Raw genomic sequence first — 24138 nt, forward strand, 5'->3', positions numbered from 1 at the left:
ATTAAGTGTTTCCAACATGTTAAGCAATCAAACTTGTTAAGACTTGATTAATTGAAATAGGTTTCATATAGACAATTGACCACCCAAGTTGACCGGTGATTCACGAACGTTAAAACTTGTAAAAACTATACGATGACATATATATGGTTATATATATAGTTAACATGATTTTATTATAAGTATGTATCTCATTAGGTATTTTAACAATGAGTTATATACATAAAAAATGAGACTATTAATTTAAGAAACTCGAAAACGATATATATAACGATTATCGTTATAACAACGTCTTACTAGGTACATATGAATCATATTAAGATATTGATACACTTGGTTAATTATGTTAAATGATAAGTAAATATGTATTCATACACTTTTGAAAGACTTCAAGACACTTATCAAAATACTTCTACTTAACAAAAATGCTTACAATTACATCCTCGTTCAGTTTCATCAACAATTCTACTCGTATGCACCCGTATTCGTACTCGTACAATACACAGCTTTTAGATGTATGTACTATTGGTATATACACTCCAATGATCAGCTCTTAGCAGCCCATGTGAGTCACCTAACACATGTGGGAACCATCATTTGGCAACTAGCATGAAATATCTCATAAAATTACAAAAATATGAGTAATCATTCATGACTTATTTACATGAAAACAAAATTACATATCCTTTATATCTAATCCATACACTAACGACCAAAAACACCTACAAACACCTTCATTCTTCAATTTTCTTCATCTAATTGATCTCTCTCAAGTTCTATCTTCAAGTTCTAAGTGTTCTTCATATATTCTACAAGTTCTAGTTACATAAAATCAAGAATACTTTCAAGTTTGCTAGCTCACTTCCAATCTTGTAAGGTGATCATCCAACCTTAAGAAATCTTTGTTTCTTACAGTAGGTTATCATTCTAATACAAGGTAATAATCATATTCAAACTTTGGTTCAACTTCTATAACTATAACAATCTTATTTCAAGTGATGATCTTACTTGAACTTGTTTTCGTGTCATGATTCTGCTTCAAGAACTTCGAGCCATCCAAGGATCCGTTGAAGCTAGATCCATTTTTCTCTTTTCCAGTAGGTTTATCCAAGGAACTTAAGGTAGTAATGATGTTCATAACATCATTTGATTCATATATATAAAGCTATCTTATTCGAAGGTTTAAACTTGTAATCACTAGAACATAGTTTAGTTAATTCTAAACTTGTTCGCAAACAAAAGTTAATCCTTCTAACTTGACTTTTAAAATCAACTAAACACATGTTCTATATCTATATGATATGCTAATTTAATGATTTAAAACCTGGAAACATGAAAAACACCGTAAAACCGGATTTACGCCGTCGTAGTAACACTGCGGGCTGTTTTGGGTTAGTTAATTAAAAACTATGATAAACTTTGATTTAAAAGTTGTTATTCTGAGAAAATGATTTTTATTATGAACATGAAACTATATCCAAAAATTATGGTTAAACTCAAAGTGGAAGTATGTTTTCTAAAATGGTCATCTAGACGTGGTTCTTTCGACTGAAATGACTACCTTTACAAAAACGACTTGTAACTTATTTTTCCGACTATAAACCTATACTTTTTCTGTTTATATTCATAAAATAGAGTTCAATATGAAACCATAGCAATTTGATTCACTCAAAACGGATTTAAAATGAAGAAGTTATGGGTAAAACAAGATTGGATAATTTTTCTCATTTTAGCTACGTGAAAATTGGTAACAAATCTATTCCAACCATAACTTAATCAACTTGTATTGTATATTATGTAATCTTGAGATACCATAGACACGTATACAATGTTTCGACCTATCATGTCGACACATCTATATATATTTCGGAACAACCATAGACACTCTATATGTGAATGTTGGAGTTAGCTATATAGGGTTGAGGTTGATTCCAAAATATATATAGTTTGAGTTGTGATCAATACTGAGATACGTATACACTGGGTCGTGGATTGATTCAAGATAATATTTATCGATTTATTTCTGTACATCTAACTGTGGACAACTAGTTGTAGGTTACTAACGAGGACAGCTGACTTAATAAACTTAAAACATCAAAATATATTAAAAGTGTTGTAAATATATTTTGAACATACTTTGATATATATGTATATATTGTTATAGGTTCGTGAATCAACCAGTGGCCAAGTCTTACTTCCCGGCGAAGTAAAAATCTGTGAAAGTGAGTTATAGTCCCACTTTTAAAATCTAATATTTTTGGGATGAGAATACATGCAGGTTTTATAAATGATTTACAAAATAGACACAAGTACGTGAAACTACATTCTATGGTTGAATTATCGAAATCGAATATGCCCCTTTTTATTAAGTCTGGTAATCTAAGAATTAGGGAACAGACACCCTAATTGACGCGAATCCTAAAGATAGATCTATTGGGCCTAACAAACCCCATCCAAAGTACCGGATGCTTTAGTACTTCGAAATTTATATCATATCCGAAGGGTGTCCCGGAATGATGGGGATATTCTTATATATGCATCTTGTTAATGTCGGTTACCAGGTGTTCACCATATGAATGATTTTTTTATCTCTATGTATGGGATGTGTATTGAAATATGAAATCTTGTGGTCTATTGTTACGATTTGATATATATAGGTTAAACCTATAACTCACCAACATTTTTGTTGACGTTTAAAGCATGTTTATTCTCAGGTGAATACTAAGAGCTTCCGCTGTTGCATACTAAAATAAGGACAAGATTTGGAGTCCATGTTTGTATGATATTGTGTAAAAACTGCATTCAAGAAACTAATTTCGATGTAACATATTTGTATTGTAAACTATTATGTAATGGTCGTGTGTAAACAGGATATTTTAGATTATCATTATTTGATAATCTACGTAAAGCTTTTTAAACCTTTATTTATTAAATAAAGGTTATGGTTTGTTTTAAAATGAATGCAGTCTTTGAAAAACGTCTCATATAGAGGTCAAAACCTCGCAACGAAATCAATTACTATGGAACATTTTTAATCAATAAGAACGGGACATTTCAACAGGAAGGCTGTGAGGACATACCAACCCTACCCACATCCATTGGCACTACTTCTTAGACTGAGGCACAAGTCACCATGGTTGGCCTACATCAGGCTTTGACCAGGTTGACTAAGGAGTTTGATGACAAGCTTTCTGTTGTGCAGTCTAAATTTAATAATCTTAACTTTAATAATAATTTTGTTTCTAAAACTGAGTTGATGGAGGTGAGGAGGTTGGTTGGGGATATGCAGGGGTTGACTGGTTCAAGTGGTTCAGGGTCTGTAACAGAGATTAATCAAAGGTTGACAGAACTGGAGAAAAGAATGGCTAATGTTGATGAAATAAAAGAATGTTTTACTGGGTTTGCATCTGATATTTCTTTCCTTAAGGGTGAACAGACTGAAATTTGAAAGTTCCTGTCTACTCTTCCTTTGGATGATGTCAAAAAGGAGGAGAAAAGAAAAAGATCAGATGATGCATGTATTGCAGGTATTGAGGGGGAGCAATCCAAGAAGACTCACATTGAGGGAGAGCAATCCAAGAAGACTCAAATTGAGGGGGAGGATATTACTGATAGGGGTGATGGTGAAAAACAGGGTAATTCTAGTGGTGTTTTGGTTGCTGCTACACAAAGAGCAGATGGTGATCTTAGGGCTCAAATGAACAAAAGGTTCAGATTCAGAAGATATGATGGTGACATTGTGAAAGTTGAGGTTGAAATATCTGAGTTTGAAGGCGTAATTCTCTTGCTGACAATGACTCATATGACAGATAGAAGATTGAGGGTGAAAATAAATCAAATAGTTCGTTTGGGTTTTTGTAAATGGAGAGGCATAGCTTTTTGTATTAAGGAGTGTGCAGGGGATCAGGTTATTTTGAATGAAGTTTTAAAAAGGGTGTTTATGTTGGTTCACTTAGTGTTTGAAGAAGGGTTCATATGCTCTAAAGATTACGAGGTGTTTTGTGGAGCTTTTATTCTGGAGATGAAAGAAAGAAGAGTTAAGGGTAATGTTGAAAGGTATGCTGTTCCTGAGCATATGAAATTTGTGGATAATATGTATGTTGAATATTTGGATGGTTTAATGATTAAGACCACTGGAAATCAAAAGATGTTAATTAGGTGTGATCAGTTTGAAGGAGCTGGTATTGATATGTTGATTAGTTTACTGTCCAGATGTGAAACACAGCAAACAACTCCTTTCAGGATGCAGTTGTTAAAACACTTGCATAGCAAGCTGAGCATGTTGAAGAAAATTTCTCATATGAAGAGCAAGTGCAAGCTAATTGAAAGGGAGTATGCAAAGATGTTTGTTTAGGAGTACAGGTTGTTTTGACATCATCAGATAGGGGGAGATTGTTGAAAAAATAGAAATAGTAATCTGATGAGTCAAAAGTATTTTGCAAATTTTAGAGTCTGGAAATTTAGAGTCTGAAGTTGCAGACTCTGAAATTATTGAAATAAACGTATGATGATTTCTTGAAACCAAAGTCAAAGAATATTTTGGAGATATGCTTGTTATTTAAGAAGATTTGTTTTGAAGATTTGATTTTATCTCCAGAGTTGACTTCCTAATTAATAGTTGATTTGGCTTGTTTTTAGTTTATCTTTTCCATCTTTATTGGTAAGTAGTTATGGAAACCAAATCTCCAGATTTGGTTTTTACCTGTATAAATAGGGGCGTATATTTTATTATGAATTTGTACTTTGCACTATCAATATTATCAGTCTTTCATTATATTATCGTGTTCTCTCATTTTCTGCACTTTAATTCTTATTTATTGTATAAAGTGAGAGTCTGGTGTTCATAGTCGTATTACTGTGAACTAATACGTGTGATATGTCAGTGAAGAACAAATGGTGGTAAATTAAACATGCATGATTATTTTATTCATGATTATTTATTCATGCATGGTTACGTGTCATCAAACTATGTATGGTAAAGTAATGAGTAACAATTGTTAGCCTATTTAATGGATGGTAATAATCTGTTGGAAGAAGTCACATAATAATTTTCATGATTGTAAAGTGACCGTTGTGTTACTAAATAAAAGAAACATGAAGTCTTTATTCATGGGTCTTTTTCATGGAAGTTATGACCACAAATAATTTGATGATTTATCAATATGGTACACAGTGGCGAAATTTGAACTCGGGTACAGACGGGGCGGTGTAAAATTTAATGAATGAGATTAAAGTTCATGGTGATCCCTAGTGATGGGATGTCTTGTGACTAAGGCATGTACCTATACAAGTGAAAGTCTAGACACTTATGCCTTAGACACATTGTGTTTCGTGAGGTTGATCACGAATGAAGTGATAGATGTGAATTTTGTTGGGTCACAACAAAGTTTGACTAAATCACTTGACAAAAGCATTAGTCAAAAGCGCGCAAAAGTTGGCTAATGTTGTGGGATTGAAGTCCAACCAGATCTTTCAAAGTGAGATGCCCAATTCCCTTCTAGTACAACGCTAGGAGCTGAATTCAATGAGGTAAGCTTACTTTCTGAAGATTGAAACACATAAATATACTGATCCCAAAGTATGTGTTTAGACCCGTAAGTGGAGTTAGGTTGAAGTTTATCTTCTTAATAGTTCTTTTGAAAAATTGCATATGCGGGTGCAAGACTAAAAGAGCTACCTATGTGAACATGAAGTTTTGCCGCTTCAATGGAGCTTTGGACTTAGCTGCCAATATGTTCACTGAAGGATTGGGACACATGGCTTATAATAGTGTCAAGGTTGTCTTAGGGATATGTAAGAAACTGATGTGTATAATATTTTATAGTTTTCATATGAGTGGAAGGGTTCAATTTCTGAAACACCCTGATACTCGAATTCTCGTAAATATTATACTAAGTAAAAATTCAATTTCTGAAACATTTTCATTTATGCATTGGTTTATTCTGTTTGTTTAATTATTTTAGTAAATCAAGGATTATACTAAAATGGGGGAAATTTGTTGGTGATTTTAGTGTTATCAACAATCATTTTAGTTAATTGGGATTTACTAGAAAGCAAAGGCTTATCAAATTAGGCTCAATGACGAGTTTGGAGAAGTGCGGAGTGCACACTCGTTCGGGTTAATTCGATAAGGTATTGAAAATTACATCTTTTCATGGGAAGGTAACCACGAATGATTACATCTCTTCATGAAGAGTGATGTTATTTCTAAAAGATGTAAATGAAAAGTTGCATTTTTTCGTTGAAAGGTTGCACATTTACATTGAAAGGTTATATCCTTTCGTCGCACCTTTTCACCTCTTATATATAGAGGACTTTGCTTTCATTCTAACGAACAGAAAACACACTCATACTCTCTAACAAGATCAGTGATTTCATTGCCAAAAACACTGATTGCGTTCTTGTCTTATCCCTGTAAAGATTTCGTGTAACCAAGGCAATCGTAGGGTCAAAATACTTTATAGAGACAGTGATTACACGATTCAAGAACGAATCCGACATTCAATTTATACCCAATTTCTAACATTTCCTTCTTTGTAACTCATGTTTTAATTGATCAATTTTGAAATTTTAAATTGATCATCTGAGTTTATACTCTGCTTCATATCATATGGTATTAGAGCTTGAGGTGAAATCTGTTAGACTATCGTTTTCGTAGTTTCGATTATCAAAATTACTTCGTGGTTGGTTGTTCAATTAATCAATTGATCAACAATTTGTTCAAATCAGTGTCTGTTGACTGTTTGGGATACTCGATTTTCTTCAATTTCAACTTGTGAAGATCAACTGGTCTAATTTGATGGAGAATACAAGGCCATAATCAAGTTAGAACCCTACAGATTCAAATGTGATGAACTCGATACTCGATCCTGTGATCATAGCTGGTTCAGATCATCCTGATATATGATACTTACGAACACTACTTTCAATGGAAGTACTCCCTCTGTCTCAAATTTATTGTCCACTGATAAAAAACACACAGTTTAAGAAAAAGTACCTGACACATGTACTTTTTAACTTTGCAGTTCTACCCCTTATTTTTTACCTTTTTTTTCTTCTTACATATATAAAGTAAGGGCACAAAAGAATTTTGTCACATTATTCTTATCCATTTATGGAAGTGGACAATTAATTTGGGACATCTAAAAAAGGATAATGAAAAAGAAAATAATTCAAAAAAAAAAAAAAAGAGATTGTTCTTGTGACTCGGGATGAACCTTTCTCGGTGGAGGAAAGGAATAGCGACGGATTCCTATGGAGCATCCAAGAACAAGCAGATTCAATCGGAGGAGGAATTCTTGCGTGGAAAAAGTAAATAAAAGGTCCGCTTCCACGATTTCAACAATATTGAATCTCTGAGATTGAAATAAAGTTATGGGGAAACTATAATGAATGCAGGCGAAGTCAAGAAAAGGACTTCTTGACTTTTAGTCTTAGTTACTCTTATAGCTCCATAGATCTCATCGGAAATTTTTGATGCTTCTTGGGGCTTCTTTGGCGTTAAGTCACCAGATGAATTGCTGAGTAGATTGATCAGATCCAGGCGCGGCTATTCCGAGGGTCCATCCTCAAGAATGGCCTACGATGCTCAGAAGCTTTTCGAACAATGCAAGCCACAACGGAATACTCCGGGAAAACGGGTCGCCATTTCGCGGAATCGAACGCCCTACGAGGAAGATCTCATTTTCTTTCTGTTTCGTGGAACGAAGTTGGACAAAAGATATGGGACAGAGAGAGTAATTTTTTCGGAAGGGTAAAACGATAAAAATGCCATGATGCATAAAGTTGAATTTCGGATTCATTGATGATTCGAATCCTAAGCCTAATGCACGTAGATGTGTTTGTTTTTACTTTTTAGAGTGGATGTGTTTGGTTTTAGGTGGAAGAAGACAATTAGGGAAAGGGGCGGGGGAGGGGATGACAATATGATAAAAATACCCTAAGCACATGACTGAAATCAGTGGAATTTTCTTGACAGTCGTTAAATACAGGGACCGATCGTGTAATTAGTAAAATTACGGTGACCAAGTGACAAACATAATTGACCCACAACAAAAAATTATCTAACGATACATGACTAAAAAAAATAGTTTGAAATTAAACATCTCAAACGAAACTTATCGGTCCATGGTTTCTTGTTTTAATCGAAGTCTTTATTCAATTCTGGAAAACTTATAACAAAACAACATCATCATCGTTCTCCATCAACATCACTTCCACCATATTTACCTAAAACCATCCAACTCCAAAAAAAAAAAAAAAAAAAAGTTCATATTTTAACAACCATGAAGGTTATACTTTCACTTGTAATAATTATAATTATAGGGTTTTTATCCATCCCCACTCAATCTATTCGTTTTGAGATGGAATCAGGTCATACCAAATGCATATCAGAAGATATCAAAAGTAATTCTATGACAGTTGGTCACTATTCTGTTGTTAATCCTAATGAACATCTACCTTTACCTGAATCCCACAAACTTACTTTAAGGGTAATCTTTTTTTATATATATCAATAAGCTTAATTAGTTGATTGTTTATGATTTTGTTGGTTAATGTTGGTTTATGTAACTTACTTAGGTGACATCAATTTATGGGAATTCGTATCATTATGCCGATCGTGTGCAAACAGGACAGTTTGCATTTCAAGCTGCTGAGGGTGGTGATTACATGGCTTGCTTTTTTGCCATTGATCATCATCCGTCGATTAAGTTTGCAGTTGAATTTAATTGGAAATCTGGTGTGGCTGCTAAAGATTGGTCTAATGTAGTCACTAAAACTTCCGTAGATGTAAGTACCTCTAATGTGTAATGTGTGATATGTAATATGTAATATGTAATTTCCTTACAATTCAAACTTAGTTACATAACCACCCACGCACGCGTTCATCCCCCGTAGTTGCATAACCCGCCCCTAACTATTGTCTTGGAGGAACCCGGACTAATCCAAGGGCATGACCGGTAAAAAACCCCTCTCCCCGCTGCCCCCGCACTCACTGGCGAAACTACTTGGGGTCAGAGGGGGGCGCCCGCCCCCAGTGAATTTTTTTTTCAGTGTAAAAATTTTGGGGTTTTCGACCTGGGTGGATACTTCAGGTCAAGGATAACATTGAGTACAATGTTGCAGCCCAGCGGAGTCGAAATCCTGACCTCTCGCTAAGAGAGGCAGACCACTAACAGCTAAGCTACAAGCCTACAACTCAATGTTCAGCGATGTTACATAATTGTACAAGTCAACGGCAAATATGGTTGTTTTGCAGGCGATGGAATTAGCGCTAAAGAAGCTTGAAGAAACCATCACTTCCATTCATGAGGAGATGTTTATCTTCGCGACAGGTTATTTTAATTTTAATTATAACATTTTTTAAAAGAAAGTGACTTGTATTAAAAGTCTAATGTCAATTGGGTCAACAATGCTTGTTACAGGGAAAAAGAAATGCAAGAGCTTAACAGCAAGACCAACTCAAGAATGGCATGGTTAAGTTTTCTTTCGCTATTCATCTGTTTGTCGGTTGCAAGTTTGCAACTATGGCACTTAAAGTCCTTCTTTGAGAAGAAAAAGCTCATTTAAGTCTAGTATGTGAAGGATATTTTCAAGTTTTTTTACCAACAGCAGGGCCAGAAAGTAAGTATAATGTTTGTATAAGGCGCGAATTTAATGTAGCTCTTGGTTTATAGTTGTAGACCTTTCTTTTCATCTCACTTTGGGCAATACAAGATCTGCAGTACTCGTCGTCGATTGTGATATCATATTGTTATATCATATAATGATACCGAATTATATTTGTAGAAAATAATAGTGTCTCCAAGAACAACAGTTGAATCTATAAGAAACAAGCGAAAACACTATAACATTTACAAGAGGAAAAGAGAACAAAAGCGAAGATTTCATTATTTGAATCGAGAAAAAAGTCGTGATTTTCTAAAGTTCCTTGATACTTGTCCGAAGTCGTTGCTGTTGCATGAAGAAACTGGTGGTGTAAAAACTGGCTAGCAAGCATTGTTCACAAAATTATGAACTGTCGAAAACAAAGGCCAATTATTATGTAAATATATGCCAATGGTGATCTGGATGTATTGTTTCCTTGATTTTTTCAAGCTTCTTCAGAATCTCCAAAAATGAAGGTCTCTTGTTCATATCTGCTGCCCAGCAGTTTTCTATCAAGCTACCAAATGAAATATAAACACATCAACATCACACCAATATATTAACTATAACATATTTACGTAACATTTTTTACGAAACTGTAGTTGCATGAATATGACTTACTCTTTAAGTTCGGGAGTGTAACCTTTTGCTTTAAAATGAGGTCTATGTCCTTCTGCTACGTATTTCGCTGCTTCATAAGCTTCATAATTTGATAATGGTGGTTCACCTTCAAGCATCTATACCAACATTAAAACATCATTCTCAAAGGATCCATTATTTGATATGACATCTTTAATCAAAATTGTTAATCATAAAGAAAATACCTCGTGTAATATCATTGCAAACGAGAACACATCAACCTTTTTATCATATTTACGGTGCTTAAAGACTTCAGGAGCCATGTAGCGATCTAGATTATATATACCATGAAAAACCAGGAACTGTTAATGAGATTCTGATATAGCAATATGTATAACGTATACTTTTACGGAAAAAAAAAGGTAATATACGAGCAGGGCATACAGCTGCCAGTTTCGCCGGTCATTTTGTATATATCATGAGAATTTTGAACCCTGATAAGCTTGCTAAGTCCAAAGTCTCCAACTTTTAGATGGTCCGCGTTGGAATTGACTAGAAGCACATTCCTAAAATATAAGCCACATATAATAAGATAAGCAAAAAAAGTTAAAAAAAAAAAAAAAAAAATGGAACCAAGTGAGTAAGTGATCCAAGATCATTACCAAGTGTAAACATGTGTCACAAAAGGTGACAAATTAGTTGGGTTAGACAGATAGCATAATGGGTAGTTGGCCAGGTTGGTTTGACCCAAAATTGTTATTGTATATGCTATGCATACTTTTAATATTAGCGTGATAGATATGGTAGACAAAACTATATTATACTATTGTTTTCCAAGAACTAATATAGTAGCTGTCAGCATTGATATTATACTTTTGGCGACTTTTAACATGTTTGTGTTTTAGCTAAATATTTATTATTCAGATTTATCTTTATTGGCCAGAGGTCCTTTAGGAAGCAATCTCTCTACTCTCGAGTACAGGAAGGGACGGCCTTATCTAGTCTCGGGGTCTATTCCCGCAATGGAGTAGTGACTTCCTTCTAATCTAGGATACGAGGAAAGATTGTCTACACCCTACCTCCCCCATACCCTACATTCGTGGGATTGGGTATTATTGTTGTTGTTGTTGTTATTCAGATTTAACCATCCCAAGAAAGCATAGTGGTTGGCGTTATGATATTCTCAAAAGTGGCCTCGGGTTCAAACCTCACTAGCAATATAACTTGAGGTGACCATGGAAAGGGTCGCAAAACGGTCATGGGATAACTCGGTTAAGCAGCGTACATATGAGTAAAAAATACTCACCCTCCCAAAGTAACTAGGAAAAACCTCCTTATATCCGTTAACCAATTTTATTTATCAAATTTGACCTCTCACCTCTCATAAACAAAGCATAGGCAATGAACCCATAAATAAGCATACGGGTCGAAACTGCCATCTCATGATACACAATTACACAATAAAGAAGATAGTACAGCAAGCTTGGTATTCGGAATATGCTGAATAAACAAACCTCGGTTTTAGGTCCCTATGAATGATGACATTAGGCTCATTATGAAGATAAGCCATGCCTCTGCAAACAGAAAAGGGTTACCATCATAAAGAAAACGTATATCATAAACAATAAAAAAGGGATAATGGCCTACAATACAACATACTTACACATGTGTTCGGTTTTATGCGACCTACGCTCAGTTTTGTGGACCATAACTCATTGAATATTCAATAATATTCTGATCTATGTAACGTGCTTGTAGAAATGTAGAAGTGTTCCATCTTAGTAATTGAACTTGTAAAATGTGTTCCACCCCTCATAGTCGAAAACCTTCATATTCGACTCTTTTCATAGAGCAGAACACATTTCGTATGTTCAATGACTTAATGGGTACATTTAAAAACGTTGCATAAAACAAACCACTTGTGGAAGTATGTTCCTATTACATGCCATTACCAAATAAAAAATTACCTTGCAATGTCTAAAGCAAAGTTTACAGCTGTTGCTGGACTTAGTGCACCCTTCTCCTTCAAACATTGATGAAGATCACCCTGCATCCATATAACAATGTTCAGACATTAGCCATAAAGCACTTTTTAACATTTTCTTTGTTAGTTCCACATTCATATAAACAGATGTTTGTCATTATTTACCCCTCGTAGATACTCAGTTATCAGCATTAACGGCTTTTTTTCAGTAACAGCTCCAAGAAATTGCACTATATTAGGGTGGCGAAGTTTGACCAGCAAATTCACCTCATGCCTGAAGTCCTGACTGGACTCGTAAGGTAAACATAGATAAGCAAATTCATCCATAACGGTAGTAGTAAATCCATCAACTTTCATCAGTAGTTTGTTAGTTTGACCAGATGATGAGTTAGAGATTTGATATTTTGACAAAATACTATATCTAATACATCTTTGTAAACATTGTACCAGTATAAGTTATATGTTCTATAAAGAAACTAGCTAAGCATAACAGAACTGACATAACCAATTTGTCATCTGAGAGGCTTGGAAGTATACGTTTGACAGCTACAGGTGTTCCACGCCAACAGGCTCTTACAATCTCACCAAAGGACCCCTATTATCAGAAGAAAAAAAAAAAGAAAAAAAAAAAGGAACTATTCATACGTTATTGAATCGAAATAAGGAATCTCAGTCTTTGATAATTTTGTCATCATCCAATTGTTCTCAGAAATAGTTATTATAACTGATGTCAATTATATATTCGAAAAATAATAAGTCGACTCGTCCGAATTAAACATTCAGTTGACACGATTCAAGCAAATAGAACCATACCTTGCCTATTAAGTGCGAGTTTGTGAAGTCCAATTCAACAGGGTCAATTTCCCAGTCACACTTATTTGAAAGAGGTGGTGGCACAGGCCTTGGTTCAAAATGGCTTCCATTCTGACCCTGCACAAAAGATCCCAAAATTCTTTGAATATGTATGAGAATAACCAGAAACTTCCTACTAAAAAATGAATGTTGCATCGGACATAGGATAAGAGTGTCAGGTCTTGATCTTACATACGACAGGCCTCCATATGACTTTAGTAACTCAATCATGCTATGTTTCCTGGCTCCTTCCGCATCAGCTAGAGGCTGTTATTAGAAATATCAAGTATTATGAGTTGATTAAACTAGGTGAAAGCTCGACACCAAGACATAACAAAGCCTATAATCGATAGTCTAATACTAGTACACATATCAAGCAGAATGCTAATAATTAATCTTGCAGAAAATTTGGATTCTTTCGTTTTCCCTTAATCAGGTATTTCTCAAGGTTTCTAACAAATAGATTGGCAAATTGTTGGGCTGAGTGGGATTTAAACAAGCTTGTGCACATTATTGCAATCATATAATTGCTGACATTAGTCATTAGCATAGTATAATCAAATATATTTATCAATTTATCATTGCTAGCACGTTAACAACTATGAAATAGGTGTTATTACTATGAAATATATTTACTCCGTGTAACTTTACTTAATCTCAATATAAGTAATTACTAATTATTATACATATTATACATATATACATAACCACCGAGGTCTTGCCTGAGTGGTACCACTCTGTGGGGTTGAGTCGTGTTCACATGCGTGGCGCGGGTTCGATTCCATGGGGGGAGGTTTTCCTGTATATTTTATATACTCTCTGTTCCCGTGTGGGGGCAGGGGGGTCCCAGGGGGTCCCCTACTACAGTCTGCTGGGTAGGGTATATAATAAAATCGATTGGGTCTGCGGCGAAGATCGAGACCGGGTTTCCTCCTTGCGTGCGTGGGATGTCTGACCAACTAACTAAGCCATTAAAAAAAAAAAATTACATATATACATATACATTAATAATCTAATAATTCTACTTTAATAAACAACAATAGGATTGCACAGGATTCTGCTGAACTACACAAATCATTTATTATCAAACAGGTATAGCTGTAAATTATAGTTATAGCCTAAAATCAATCTTAATTTCAAAATTAATATAATCAATATGCATATATAAGTACCGTATTTTTCCATCGATCCTGAGCATTAACATCAGCACCGTACTCAATCAGACATTTAGCAACATCGATCCAACCGTGGAGTGAGGCAACATGAAGCGGAGTTCGATTATCATAATCTCTAGCTTGAACCAAAGACCGATCTTCTTCCAATAGTTTCCGTACGGCCGTTGCGTCGTTCTGATGAGCGTGCCAAAGAATTAACGATGTCCGGCTTACTTTAGCCTTATCTTTCTTTTTTCCGGCGACCGGTGGTGCATCTCCGGCGGAATGGCCTGAGCTGCCTTCGCTTCCGCTCATTGGATTGGATTTTTATTTTATCAGATCGGAGATGTATGGAATGTTGATTGTTGAGGTTAATTATTACTAGTATTATTTGTTTCCTTGTTTTTTAAAGTTTAGGGGGCAAAGGTGCAGCATATGAATGGGGATATTTTCTATAAGAAGATATTCTCGACACCACTTTTTTTATTCATGTACATTTTTGTCTCATAAATTTACAGTTATGCCTCTAAAGAATTGAATTCTATTATAATTATAATTATAATTATAATATAATTATAATTATAATTATAATTAAGGATAAAATAGGTAATTAAGTGTGCATTGATCAAAAAGTGGTGTGTGAGAATCAACCCTCAAATATCACGAATTCGTTTAAATAATAATAATAATAATAATAATAATAATAATAATAATAATAATAATATAATATATAAATGTAAGTGTAATGTAAATAATAATAATTAATAATAATAATAATAACTAGTCCGGACCGACCCGCGCGTTGCGGCAGGGGCTTCCGGGCTACGTATTCATATTTAACGTAGCGTTGTGTATTTACAGAGGGGAACACGGCCCATGTGTTAAGCGCCGTTTTAGATGTCGTTGTGTTAAGCGTTTTTTAAAAAGTATCCGTTTTGAACGTAGTTAGTTTTGTTTTGTTCAATAAATTTTTTTCGAGTGTAACGGTGCTGTCGGAAAAATTTAACTCGCGGCGAGCAGAAAGATACGGGCTGTCGTTGTGTTTAGTGTTTTTAAAAAGTGTCCGTTTCGAACGTGGTTAGTTTCGTTTTGTTCATAAAATTATTTCGAGTCTGACGCTGCCGTCGAAAAAATTTAACTCGTGGCGAGCGAAAAATTACCGGTTGTCGTTGTGTTTGTGTTGTTTTAAAAATTGTCCGTTTCGCGTATAGTTAGTCCCTTTGGGTTCGTAAGATTTTTCCGAATTGAATGATGGTCTCGGAAAAATTTAACTCGCACCGAGCGAAAAGATAGGGCCCGTTATAAATTCGGGTAAAATTAGTTTCTTTTATTTTAATAAAATTATATATTTACACTGTTAACCCCTTAAATTTACACCGTTTGTAATGTGAACGCAAACTCAAAACTACAATCCAATATAATTGAAACTACTCACATCCTCACCACATTTAATATGTAAGTAATAAAATAATAATAATAATAATAATAATAATAATAATAATAATAATAATAATAATAATAATAATAATAATAATAATAAATGAGAAATACAATTATGATTTTTCTTAACGATGTATTCAAATATTCATTGAATTATTGTAAATAGAGGTTACTAATCAGTTTTAAAATGACAGTTATTAAAATATATAATATTTTAAACCATATTAATAACAGCCCTATCAAAATCCATAAAATTATTATTATTTTATAAAAAAAGCAAACAATTATTATTATTATTATATTAATATTAATATTATTATTACAACAACAAAATATCCAATCTCCCATGTGTGGGGTATGAGGGAGGTGAGACGTAGACAATTTTTCCTCTAACTTAGAATAAATAGAAGTCATTTCTCTACCCCGAATGAAACACCCCAAGAGTGTGAAAAGTCATCTCTCTCTGTATTCGACGGATGGATATATTATATTAATAATAATAATAATAATAATCATAATCATAATAATAATAATTATTATTATTATTATTATTATTATTATTATTATTATTATTATTATTATTATTATTATTATTATTATTATTATCTCGTGGCACTCGAATATGACTTTTGATGGTTTGTTCACTTTTAAAAATATGCACTCTTTGTGACGATGACTTGAAATCGGTAGATCATTCTCTTATCTTTTACAAGCATGCACTTGATATATGGGATCGAGTATTCAAATGGTGGAATTTGGGGAATTTTGCAACTTTTAATTGTAGTGACCCGAACTTTTTCATGTTTATATATATTAAATCAAAATTGTTATTTACATGATTAAGTGTTTTCAACATGTTAACCAATCAAACTTGTTAAGACTTGATTAATTTAAATAGGTTTCATATAGACAATTGACCACCCAAGTTGACCGGTGATTCACGAACGTTAAAACTTGTAAAAACTATATGATGACATATATATGATTATATATATAGTTAACATGATATTATGATAAGTAAGTATCTCATTAGGTATTTTAACAATGTGTTATATACATAAAATTGAGTTTATTGAATTAAGAAACTCGAAACGATATATATAACGATTATCGTTATAACAACGTCTTACTAAATACATATGAATCATATTAAGATATTGATACACTATGTTTAATCATGATAAATGATAAGTAAACATGTCATTAAGTGTATTAACAATGAACTACATATGTAAAAACAAGACTACTAACTTAATGATTTCGAAACGAGACATATATGTAATGATTATCGTTGTAACAACATTTAACTGTATATATATCATACTAAGATATATTAATATATCATAATATCATGATAATGTAATAATTTAACATCTCTTTAGATATAATAAACAATGGGTTAACAACATTTAACAAGATCGTTAACCTAAAGGTTTCAAAACAACATTTACATGTAACGACTAACGATGACTTAACGACTCAGTTAAAATGTATATACATGTAGTGTTTTAATATGTATTCATACACTTTTGAAAGACTTCATGACACTTATCAAAATACTTCTACTTAACAAAAATGCTTACAATTACATCCTCGTTCAGTTTCATCAACAATTCTACTTGTATGCACCCGTATTCGTACTCGTACAATACACAGCTTTTAGATGTATGTACTATTGGTATATACACTCCAATGATCAGCTCTTAGCAGCCCATGTGAGTCACCTAACACATGTGGGAACCATCATTTGGCAACTAGCATGAAATATCTCATAAAATTACAAAAATATTAGTAATCATTCATGACTTATTTACATGTAAACAAAATTACACATCCTTTATATCTAATCCATATACCAACGACCAAAAACACCTAAAAACACTTTCATTCTTCAATTTTCTTCATCTAATTGATCTCTCTCAAGTTCTATCTTCAAGTTCTAAGTGTTCTTCATAAATTCTATAAGTTCTAATTTCATAAAATCAAGAATACTTCCAAGTTTGCTAGCTTACTTCCAATCTTGTAAAGTGATCATCCAACCTCAAGAAATCTTTCTTATTTACAGAAAGATATCTTTCTAATACAAGGTAATACTCATATTCAAACTTTGATTCAATTTCTATAACTATAACAATCTTATTTCGAGTGAAAATCTTACTTGAACTTGTTTTCGTGTCATGATTCTGCTTCAAGAACTTTCAAGCCATCCAAGGATCCTTTGAAGCTGGATCTATTTTTCTCATTTTCAGTAGGTTTATCCACAAAACCTTAGGTAGTAATGATGTTCATAACATCATTCGATTCATATATATAAAACTACCTTATTCGAAGGTTTAAACTTGAAATCACTAGAACATAGTTTAGTTAATTCTAAACTTGTTCGCAAACAAAAGTTAATCCTTCTAACTTGACTTTTAAAATTAACTAAACACATGTTCTATATCTATATGATATGCTAACTTAATGATTTAAAACCTGGAAACACGAAAAACACCGTAAAACCGGACATACGCCGTCGTAGTAACACCGCGGGCTGTTTTGGGTTTGATAATTAAAAACTATGATAAACTTTGATTTAAAAGTTGTTCTTCTGGGTAAATGATTTTTCTTATGAACATGAAACTATATCCAAAAATCATGGTTAAACTCAAAGTGGAAGTATGTTTTTCAAAATGGTCATCAAGACGTCGTTCTTTCGACTGAAATGACTACCTCTTACAAAAATGACTTGTAACTTATATTTTTGACTATAAACCTATAATTTTTCTGTTTAGATTCATAAAATAGAGTTCAATATGAAATCATAGCAATTTGATTCACTCAAAACGGATTTAAAACGAAGAAGTTATGGGCAAAACAAGATTGGATATTTTTTTTATTGTTGTAGCTACGGGAAATATTGTAACAATTCTATTCAAATCATATCCTAGCTAACTTATATTGTATTATACATGTATTCTAATATATTATGTAATCTTGGGATACCATAGACACGTATGCAAATGTTTTGACATATCATATCGAACCATCTATATATATTATTTGGAACAACCATAGACACTCTATATGCAGTAATGTTGGAGTTAGCTATACAGGGTTGAAGTTGATTCTAAAAATATATATACTTTGAGTTGTGATCTAGCCTGAGACGTGTATACACTGGGTCATGGATTGGGTCAAGATAATATATATCAATTTATTTTTGTACATCTAACTATGGACAACTAGTTGTAGGTTACTAACGATGAGATTCTCTACAGTTGGAGATAACATGACATGTCATGTTATATTAATAATATCTGTCAGATTTAATATACGGCCCAGATTGAAAATTTTCGTACCCTTTTTGATTCCCCCTTTTTAATGTAACTTCCAATTTCTATATCTTTTTTCTCTCTCCTTACTTGTAACACTCCGAAAAACTGGATAAAAGGAAGTACTTCCATAATATGTATGAACAATATTCTCTACAAATTAAAATTCATATTACCACCAAATTAGAGTAACATCCTCACAACAAATAATAAAGATTCATTCATAATAAAAAAGCCAATTAGTCTTAAATTTCGAGTCTGACTTCATGAGATAACAATGACTTGATCTCCAAAAATCAGTTCATATGTGAAGTTATATTTGAATCCTGATTCCCATTTCGAGTGTCCTACAAAAAAGCACATATGCTTCAAAATTACTCCGTATATGAACTAAAGGGTAAAAGGTTTACTTTCTTATTATTACAAAGTATGTAGTATAACTTATTAAGTTACCACATTATTAAGCAAGGTCCTTGTATCCTGAGATAATTGAAAAGAGTGATTGAGATTATAGGCCTGTTCAAAAATAAGTCAAGTCAGTATATAATAATATAATCCACATCTACATGCTACTCAATACACAGTACACACACACATATATATACTTACAATTATAATATATATACCTGAGCATCACAAAGAAATCCCTTGAACTTCTCGAATACCTTGTCCGCAACTGAGTCAATATCATTTTTTTTCTTCTTTGGAAGTTTTTCTACCCAACTTTTTGGTCTTCTCCTTCCTTTTTGACCTGCTGTTTTTTTAATCCCTTTCACATTTGAAGGTGATTCATCATTCTCTTTTTTATCCTTACTTTTAGATGACGATCCATCAACTCCGCTATTCTCAACAGTAACTTTATTAAGGTTAACACACATGCTTTCAACTTGTTTACATAATTCATTCGAAGCTCTTCCTAGAAAATCATAGGTCTCCTCATATTGAGATGCTTTTGATGCAAGTTTAACTAATATTGAGCACAAATATCTATACCTTTGTGTTGCACTCAAGTTTGCATCTACATGCACCTCCTTTCCATTAACATCTTGAACACTTTCATTCTTGGCTTCTCTTGACCATCTTTTTAAGATGTATTTCTCTGGAAGTATTTTTATATCCATGACATTAAGAACTTTCAAACTGTGAGAGCAAAGGTATCCAAAAGTTTCGAATTTTTTGCAACTACAACAGATGGTATTTTCTGAAGGATTGATTGTGACAATGTACTCTCCATATTGATTGAACATGTCGATTACATATGTATGCACATTACACGTCTCATTGTGATGCTTTATTGAAGCTGACAATGACCAATCAAACTCCTCTTGAAATAATTCAAAAACGGATGGAGTATAAACCCGGGCAACTTGTTGTAACAATGGCGATTTAGGCATCCTCACCCTCGGTAACTTTTGCCTAGAATCGAACTCGGCTTTCAACTCATTATAACGCTTATCTTCTACTACCCTCACAAAATTCTTAAAGAAATCAAGAATATTCAGTTCACAATTCAAGTAGTCCTTTAAATCACCATTCAAACTTTCACTAAGTTGTGTGCTTCGCATTCCTAATGTGAACACATCATTCATATAACATTTAGCCCATTTTTCTTTCTTTTCATAAATACCTTTCAACCATGTATTCTCTTTGACATTGTAATAATCAATTATTGTTTCCCATTTTTTCTCAAATTTTTGTTGATCATCATATTGATACATACATTTTTTAAAATCCTTAAGAAGCCTACGATCATCCTTCACAATATTGCCCACATGCTTTATAGCATTTTGCATAATGTGCCAAGTACATAACCCATGATGTACATTTGGCATAACATTAACTAGGGCACTTGCCATTGCTTGATCTTGATCAGTAAAAATCGTAATTGGTTTTTTGTTGTTATGTGCTTCTAAGAATGTCCTAAACAACCACTCAAAAGATTCAATAGTTTCATCATATAGAAGTGAACCCCCAAACACAGTTATTCCCTTATGGTGATTAAAACCAATAAATACACCTAAAGGTCGATACTGGTTGTTAGTTTTATAAGTAGTATCAAAAGTAACTACATCACCAAAATAACTATAATCCATAATCATTCTTGCATCAGCCCAAAATATATTTGTTATTTGTTCCTCACTATCTAATTGGGTTGCATAAAAAAAGGATGGATTTTCTAGTGATTGTTGTTGAAAGTACCTCAATAAAGTTCCAGCTTCACCATATTTTAATTCTCGTTGTCGCTTTCTTCCAATGTAATTCTTCTGATCTATATAAGTGTAGCCAACACTAGATTTTCCTCCGCCACGTCGACTCATTAGCTCATAAGATGCTTTGGTCTTAATCCCGGAATCATTCACTAAATCAATCTCCATTGCTTGAACTTGAGATATCTTTCTTTGTGATGACATCATGTGCACGGTTTCGGGAGTATGAAGCATATGATTATGCTCACGTACAAAATCAGTTATCTTATATTTTTGTGTATCCTTATTGAATATAATACCCATTCGCGATCCACAGTTTGTCCTAGTCTCGGCTCGCGGACATTTAGTCTGATGATCTCTTTTATCCGTTTTCCGGAAGCCTTGTTTGTTACATACAAATCTTGCGGAAGTTATACGCTGGTCATTTTTGTTCTTATTACTCCATTCTTTACGAACGTCAAAACCAATTCGTGCACCATAATTAACCCAAAACTGCCATGCATCCTCAACAGTTTCAAATTTCATGCCCATTTGAGGCTCATAGGTGATATCTATCTGTGTAGACCTATTATAAGTACATTAAAAACCAATTGTTAGTTTAAAAATATTTATTTCCTTTTTACATGATGCTTATATATTCTTTAATTCACATGATGTATATATATTACGAATTGTGCTTTCCTACAAAAAGCTAAAAAATCAACATCTGACAATTAATTGTAGTATACCTAAAAGAGTGATCAATGTCATTCTTGTCATCCATGTCATCCATGCCATCCATACCATTCATGCTAGTTTTTAAAACTAATGAGTTACTTTTGTAGTACATATGTCATACATGTATGCGTAAATGTCAGTAGTAGAATATAAGATAGAGAAGTTACATTAAATTGGAGGGAAGTTGTGGTCAAAAAGGAGGGAAGAAAAAAGGTGGGGAAATTTGTCAATCTTAACCGTACATTAGATCTGACGGATATTATTAATATAACATGATATGTCATGTTATCTCTAACTGTAGAGAATCCGGATCCAACGAGGACAGCTGACTGAAAATATTTAAAACATTAAAACGTATTAAAAATGTTGTAAATATATTTTGGAACATACTTTGATATATATGTACATATTTGTTATAGGTTCGTGAATCGGCCAGTGGCCAAGTCTTACTTCCCGACGAAGTTAAAATCTGTGAAAGTGAGTTATAGTCCCACTTTTAAAATCTAATATTTTTGGGATGAGAATACATGCAGCTTTATAAATGTTTTACAAAATAGACACGAGTACATGAAACTACTTTCTATGGTTGAATGATCATAGCCGAATATGCCCCTTTTGCTTGGTAGCCTAAGAATTAGGGAACATCACTAATTTTGAGAATTAGTGCACGCCTAATTGACGCGAATCCTAAAGATAGATCTATTGGGCCTAACGAACCCCATCCAAAGTACCGGATGCTTTAGTACTTCGAGTTTTATATCATGTCCGATGGATGTCCCGGAATGATGGGGATATTCTTATATGCATCTTGTTAATGTCGGTTACCAGGTGTTCACCATATGAATGATTTTTATCTCTATGTATGGGATGTATATTGAAATATGAAATCTTGTGGTCTATTATTACGATTTGATAAATATATAGGTTAAACCTATAACTCACCAACATTTTTGTTGACGTTTAAAGCATGTTTATTCTCAGGTGATTATTAAGAGCTTCCGCTGTTGCATGCTAATATATGGACAAGATTTGGAGTCAGCATGCTTGTATAATATTGTTTAAAACTGCATTTGAAATTTACTTTGTTGTAACATATTAATATTGTAAACCAATATGTATTGGTAGTGTGTAAGTGTGATATTCTTTTAGATTATCATTTATGAAAATATAGGTGGTGTCCTTTTAACCTTGTCGATAAAATAAAGGTTATGTTTTATTTTTAAAAACAAATGCAGTCTTTGAAAAACGTCTCATATAGAGGTCAAAACCTCGCAACGAAATCAATTAATATGGAACGTTTATAATCAATATGAACGGGACATTTCAGTTGGTATCCGAGCGTTGGTCTTAGAGAACCAGAAATTTATATTAGTGTGTCTTATCGAGTTTGTTAGGATACATTAGTGAGTCTGGACTTCGACTGTGTTTTCTTTAAAAACGATTACTTAACACTTTTGTTGGAAACTATATGTAATTATTATGTGATATATTAACCTCTTAATATGTTTGATATTGTGTGATAGATGTCTACCACTAGTACAAATCCCATCGCCTCACCTGATAATAATGAAGAGTCGAATATACTTTGGGAAGATTCACAAATTCCCGAAGAGGAATCAGAAGAGGAGGAACCGGAAGAGGAGGAACCGGAAGAGGAGGAACCGGAAGAAGAAGAGGTTCCGGAGGAAGAAATAATGATACCTACAGTAAATTGATTAAATAAAAGAAAATCCTCAACCAACGGACCAACGTTAAAAATGGTCAATGGTGTTTCCGCCAAGGAAGCAAAATATTGGGAAGATTACCAATTTTCCGATGAATCGGATCCCGATGAGGATTCCGATGATATTATAGAAATTACCTCGACCCAATTTAATAAAGCAAAAGAAAATAATAAGGGAAAGGTATAAAAATAGAGAAACCTGATTCCAACCCCGATGAACTTTATATGTATCGGCAACGTCCGTATTTCTTAAATTGTAACAATAACCCGGGAACCTCTAAACCACCAGGTTTTTCTAAACCATTATGGAAAACGACGGCTCGTATTAGAGGAACACCATATATCCCTAGAAAATTAGGAAAACGAACCAAGTCCGAAGAAGAAGAAACCAGTGATTCAGATTAGAGGGTTGTAATCATGTTGTGTATTATGTGTATTGTAGTGTGCTTGTCCTTTTATGTTCTATGTAAAAATTGCTTGTATTGTTTGTTAATTATCTTTTACGAATCTAATCCTTGTCTAT

At 33.4% G+C, this 24138-nt stretch overlaps 2 protein-coding genes and 1 pseudogene across 2 annotated transcripts; 1 reads left to right on the forward strand and 2 right to left on the reverse strand.

Annotated features, from left to right (window-relative positions):
- The first annotated feature begins 8282 nt into the window (after positions 1-8282).
- LOC139873371 (transmembrane emp24 domain-containing protein p24delta9-like) lies at positions 8283-9865 on the forward strand (annotated as a pseudogene).
- Positions 9829-14588, reverse strand: LOC139873370 (serine/threonine-protein kinase VIK-like). The gene is made up of 11 exons (XM_071861299.1): positions 14233-14588; positions 13253-13327; positions 13022-13138; positions 12709-12803; positions 12374-12494; positions 12192-12271; positions 11739-11798; positions 10669-10790; positions 10470-10555; positions 10267-10382; positions 9829-10162 (listed from the first exon to the last, which is right to left on the reverse strand). Exons 1-11 carry the CDS (start codon positions 14527-14529, stop codon positions 10039-10041), a joined length of 1293 nt encoding a protein of 430 aa, XP_071717400.1. The 5' UTR covers positions 14530-14588; the 3' UTR covers positions 9829-10038.
- A 4676-nt stretch (positions 14589-19264) lies between these two features.
- On the reverse strand, positions 19265-21965 carry LOC139870646 (protein FAR1-RELATED SEQUENCE 5-like). The gene is made up of 4 exons (XM_071858427.1): positions 21904-21965; positions 19595-21740; positions 19422-19484; positions 19265-19315 (listed from the first exon to the last, which is right to left on the reverse strand). Exons 1-4 carry the CDS (start codon positions 21963-21965, stop codon positions 19265-19267), a joined length of 2322 nt encoding a protein of 773 aa, XP_071714528.1.
- Positions 21966-24138: the final 2173 nt, after the last annotated feature.

This window comes from Rutidosis leptorrhynchoides, chromosome 10 (assembly GCF_046630445.1).
Source record: "Rutidosis leptorrhynchoides isolate AG116_Rl617_1_P2 chromosome 10, CSIRO_AGI_Rlap_v1, whole genome shotgun sequence".
NCBI lineage: Eukaryota > Viridiplantae > Streptophyta > Magnoliopsida > Asterales > Asteraceae > Rutidosis > Rutidosis leptorrhynchoides.